The 6,023-nt window shown below is 36.3% G+C and overlaps 1 protein-coding gene across 1 annotated transcript; it reads left to right on the top strand.

Moving 5' to 3' along the window:
• The first annotated feature begins 2,271 nt into the window (after positions 1–2,271).
• LOC147400913 (stemmadenine O-acetyltransferase-like) lies at positions 2,272–3,834 on the top strand. Its single transcript, XM_086441539.1, has one exon. The coding sequence runs from the start codon at positions 2,338–2,340 to the stop codon at positions 3,664–3,666; it is 1,329 nt and encodes a 442-aa protein (XP_086297665.1). The 5' UTR covers positions 2,272–2,337; the 3' UTR covers positions 3,667–3,834.
• Positions 3,835–6,023: the final 2,189 nt, after the last annotated feature.

Here is a 6,023-nt window from a genome sequence, read left to right as displayed (position 1 = left end):
GGACCTCATAGTCAGACCGCTCCAGAGAAAACCTTGAAATATAAACTTTTTTCAAGAAGGTTAAATGATGAAGACCAATAAATTCAAATGAACTCGTTAAGTATCAATTAAAGGTGTCTTAGGTGATAAATTTGGGGGTCCAACTCAAAATCAATTGGCGGCGACAGACAAGGTAATGAGTGTTCGATGTGGGAATAAACTCAACACACCCTGCACATGTGGGCCGGACTGGGGCCAAAGCACATGGAGATATAAACTGGGTGACGTGAAAGAGAGAAATACCAATTCTGATAACAGAATAAATTTGGGGATCCAACTCAAAATCAATTGACAATTAGAGGCCCAAAAGCTTATAAGGATAGGAACAAGACAATGAGTGTCCGATGTAGAACTAAACTAAACATTAGGAAAGAAACTGACATTTTAAACCCTCAATTTTCGAAAAGGCATATAGGATGATAGAAGAGGCAAAAACCTAAATAACAAATTTTAAGTTGACCTTTAAAAAAATCAGAGGGACTCCAAGATCATCCCTTTATCAAGATCATCCCTTTATCAATAACAGACGAATTCTTATTATTATTATTGGCTTGTATCAAGCTGCAACATACTAGAGGACATATTCATCAAATTTATAATTTCCAAGGCCGACTCATTTGACTTCCTTGAAAGATTAGGATATTATCAACAAAAGAAGATGGGATGTATCGTATTTGAGTTTGCTCCTTGCTTGATATATAGGGACAAAAATGGATCCCCTATTTACTTTTTTGTTGATAATAACACCTTCACGTCAGGATGTGCGATATGAGGTACATATTGAGATCACTTCAACTTTTTCGTACTAAAAAGTAAAAATAGGAACTCCTGACCGCTCATAAATTTTCTCCCTAACTTTTCTTTCCACTAACCAATCACATTTTCTTTTTTCCAATACACGTGGCATCATGCCATCGATTACAAAAATTTCTTAACAGTAAATTCGTACTCCATTAATTTGGTTATTTCTCGATATTGAGGTCTTCATCGAGGGACCTATTATTGATATCCCCTTTCTTTCTCACAAGAGTCGCGCTAGCTTGACCTCGGGATTGTACCTCATATTGCACATCTTAATGTGAAAGTGTGTAGGAACAATAGATGCTTTTTGACTTGCATCTTGATGAAAGCATTTATGATTCCTACACACTTTCATGTCAGGATGTGCAATATGAGGTATAATCTTGAGGACACTCTAGCACGACTCTTTTAGTAATTTTCTAATTTGCGTGGCATCATTCCATTGGTTCATGAGCTTAGCACAAAGACCTCTCGATAATCTTCTCTTATGAATTAAGAGTGATCTCAATGCTCTCATTATCATTGTATAAGCATCATCACATTATCGTGACCTCCATCATCATCTCATTCAAGAGGTCGAAGATGACTAGTATTATGAAGAAAAATCAAGGGTTTTAATTCCATATTTTATTAGTCAATAAAAGAAGACTAGTCAAGGGACATATTACCAGTTTGAAAATATAAGGAGCTATACAAGTTCACTCATGCTATTTGGGCTCATTTTTTTAAGATGTATGGGGTACTAACCTGTTTGTCTAAAACAGTGAGGGACCTCTTCAATTCTTGGTCAACAATTGGGTATTCATTTGGTGTGCAAAAAGGAGGTTGTAGAGTATCACACCATTCACAATTTGTTGTGGGGTGAGGTTTGAAAGAAATAGGCGTATCTTTGAGGGGAAACATAAAGATTGTTTAGAGATATGATTATTTCTATTTTAGGTGTATTTTGGGACTTATTTTTTGTTGGTCCAAAGTCTATAAGGAGTTTAGGGTCTGTTTTTCGAAGATTTTATGTATAACTGGGATGGGATTTGTTGCTCTATTGGTGATTAGCGTCGAGTTGTAAGGTCTCGTCAAGTTGGTCATCTCGACCGATCTGTTTCTGATTTATGAATGAAATACAATTTATCAAAAAAATATATATGTAAGGAGATATCTCAAACATTCATAAAAATATAGGGTTAGAACAAAATTCCTCTACCTTCAAAACAAGTAGGATGTCATCAAACTTTTTTTATAATCAATTAAGTTCTTGATTCTTCGTGAACAATTATGTTGGTCTTTGACTCTTTGGACTGGACTTAATAAATAGGGTATCAACCTATTGATACGTGGGTCAACAGTGAACTTGACAACAAATAAGGTGATTGGCTTATTCCCCTTCTCTGTTGAAGAAGTGAGGATTCCTCATTATATAATCTAATAAAGATAGGAACTCTTTTGTACACTGGAAACCATAAGATAAACATTATCCTTCCCCTTGAACACAAACACAAGATGGTGATGATGAAGGTTGAAGTCATCTCAAGAGAGACCATCAAACCATCTTCTCCAACTCCACATCACCTTAGAACCTTCAACCTCTCCTTTCTTGATCAGATTGCTCCACCAGTTTATGTACCCATCATGCTCTTTTACACTAACGATAGTCACAATAGCACGATCGAAAGCCTCGAACGATGTCGTTGTTTGAAAAAGTCCCTACCCGAAACCTTAACTAGGTTCTACCCGGTGTCCGGAAGGATTAAAGAAGATGTTTTGATAGACTGTAATGATATGGGTGTCGACTATTTTGAAGCTAAAGTAAATGGTCTCCTCTCAGATGTCATCAAACAACCAAATACTGATCTTCTGCAACAATTTTTGCCATGTCAATCTTATTGCCCTGGATCCGGATCCGGTTCGGATGTACCTATTGCAATCCAAGTCAACGTTTTTGACTGTGGTGGAATGGCTATTTGTGTGTGCATTTCTCATAAAATAGCTGATGCTTGCTCCTTAACTACCTTTGTTAATGGATGGGGCACCACAGCCCACCGGGCTAGTGATCCGGTGCACCCAAATTTCGAATTACCATCGCTCTTCCCTCAAAGAAATTTATCCGGTTTCATGGCAACAACTGGGATCCAAAGTGAAAAAATTGTGACAAAGAGGTTTGTGTTTGATGCATCAATCATAGCTTCACTTAGATCCAAAGCCTCTAATAATAAGTCATGTGTGGATTACCCTACACGTATTGAAGCCGTATCAACCTTCTTATGGAAGCGTTACATGGACGTGGCTCATGCAAAAGATGGATCTGTAAGGATACATGCAGCTTTACATGCAGTAAACTTAAGAAGAAGGATGGTTCCACCATTATCTGAATATTATTTTGGAAATATGTATACTACTGCGATCGCACCATTGACGATGGAGATGGAAAAACAGTACTGTCATGACTTGGTGGGCCTTCTTAGAGATTCCATAAGGAGAATTGATGGTGAGTATGTGAGAAAACTACAAGAAGGTGATGCACACTTGAATTCAATTATGGCTGATGCAGAAAGAGTTTCCAAAGGTGAGATAGACCTTTTACACTTCAGTAGTTGGTGTAAGTTCCCTTTGTATGAGACAGATTTTGGTTGGGGAAAACCCATATGGGTGAGTACAACTACTCTTCCTTTCAAGAATGTTGTTATCTTGATGGACACAAGATCAGGAGATGGAATTGAAGCATGGGTAAACATGGTGGAAGAAGTCATGGTTGAATTCGAACGAAATCTGAATTTAGATCTCCTTTCATTTGTTTCCTCGAAACAAAATAACTCCATCGGCCCATGTTAATAGAACTACTTGTTAATGTTTATATATATATATATACACAATATATCGATCATGTATTTTTCTTGAGTGCATGTAAAAGTTCTCTTTTAGTTTTAATGAATTGGTCCATTACAAACAAGACTGAAAAACGTTTAGGGATTTGAGAGGAGAACAAAAGATGGGGAAACTCAATCATCTTATGAAATTAAAGAGATGATGCAAGGTTGTATCACTAGTAAGTATTATCTAGAGAGGAAAAACCTGTACCAAAAGTAAATTAAAAAAAAATGATATAAAATGAGTTTATTCTAGTTAGTTGTACTTTTTTTGTTTACTAGCAAAATTATAGAACCCATTATTCGACAGTTAAGTTCATCTTATTTATATGATTTATGACCCATTGAGAAAGACCCACAATAATTTTATGATCTTCATTAACCGTAAGTGGTTAGTGCCTGTAGGTCACGAGTTCGATACCCAGTATGAGCATTAATTCACGGGTGGCCCCTCACTTACCTGGTGCGAGTGATGTGCGGGCATCACACGTGCCCCAGGACTAGTCTTCGGACAAGACTATGGTCTATGGACTGGGCTAAGCCCAGAAACAACCGGATCTCCTGTCTATGGGGCACATGTAAAAGACAATAACTACACTTTGGAAATTGGATTTTGCATTGAAACTGCCCTTAAAAATTATTTCTTTTATCAAAACACTCTTAGATGCTTATTCCCAATGTGTATTTATTGCACTTTAACGTGTGTGCTTGGGGCACACATCAAAAAAAAAAACGGTTTATACCAACTACAAAGGGGGGTTTCCCCTTATTTTACAATTTCGATCTGGAACAGAGCTAACTTATCTCCAGCATTTTTTAGCTTTCAAAGGGAGCTTAATTACACTGTAGAAATTAGAGGAAAGTCTGAGATACCACCCCAAAGTTTGCCTATGAGTTACACTTACACTCTCTCTAGAGTCTAGACGTGTTGAACTCACCAAGTTGTTGTGGCCAACAAGTTTCGAATCCGGAACAACAGCGAATCAAGCAACAAAGAATCAAGTTCTAAGATTACTTTCTTGTTAGACAGATCAAACGACTCCAAAGCCTGGAACAAAACTTTGCACTCAGCCCCAGTATTGTTGATAGACTCTCCAAAATAACGCCCAAGCACCTACTTGTATTAGGATACTTTATACTTAATTTGCTCTATATGAACGCCATTCATTTTCCAAATTTTTATAAAATTTCAACAACAATGTTCTATTTCATAATTTTCTCTTATTTTATTCTCAAAATTTTGGTTTTCTAAAAGAACTCATTGTTGGTCTTAATTTTTAAATGAGGAATTACAAATTAAATTGTTGCATTTAGAATTAGAATAAGAGTTGTTGTAATCTTACTACCTCACGTGGCACACTCAATCGATTTTCCTGACGTGACAAGTTTGAAAACCGTAGATCTGTACATCTCGGGATACACTTTTTTGTGTGAGAAAGTGCAATTTTGTACCCCAAGGCGTATATATCTACGGTTTCCGAACATGTCACGACAAGAAAGTCGATTGAGTGTGCCACGTGGGGTAGTCAGATTATCACGATTCTTAGAAGAATAGTCTATTTAACTAGATAACAATCTTGTCATGGTCTTATCATATCTAATAAGATCTAATCCTAATCATTGTCATAAGAGTAAATTACACTTTGACCCCTATGTAGTCTAGCATAACTCCTTTCTGGTCCCCTAAGGTTTTGATAATTGCACTTTCCTTCCTTAAGTTATCTAAGGGGCTCATGTCAAATATTTGTCAACCTAACAATTAAATTTTCTTTATAAAGACCATTTTTTCCTTTTTAAAATGTCATTTTTTTTCATAAACATATACATGCCAGTGAAAAAATGGGTTCAACGAATGCTTATATTGGGGCTAACTGTTCCGCAACTTGCCATTTTGTGAGTTGAAAATGAGTTTTTATGATTTCGGCTAACTGTTCATTTTAATTACTAAAACATAAATGATTACGTTTTTGTTAAAAAGAATTTCAGACGTTTTTAAAGTTCCTATTTCACAGGTTTAAAGTGATTTTTTCCAATTAGTCACTTTAGACCTGCGAAATAGTCGCTTTAAAATCTTTCGAATTCGTTATTGTTCATGTTTTGGTAATTAAAATGAATAGTGAGCTGTATTGTTAATTCGTCAAAAGTTGATCACTTTTTCGTAAATATCCCCCGCTCCCCCATATATATATGGAAAATGTTCGGCACCCTACTATTTGCCGTACGTTTTGCCCTACATGTTTTAATCCTACACGGGTTAGAAGTTTTGGAATGGGCTGATTTTTGGTGAGAATAATCTCTATGGTAAGAAGATCATCCTCATTA

This window comes from Akebia trifoliata, chromosome 5, assembly GCF_017979445.1.
Source record: "Akebia trifoliata isolate Shusen 1 chromosome 5, ASM1797944v1, whole genome shotgun sequence".
Taxonomy (NCBI): domain Eukaryota; kingdom Viridiplantae; phylum Streptophyta; class Magnoliopsida; order Ranunculales; family Lardizabalaceae; genus Akebia; species Akebia trifoliata.
The sequence above is the reverse complement of the archived record's forward strand: the minus strand, read 5'-3'. Positions and strand labels throughout refer to the sequence as shown.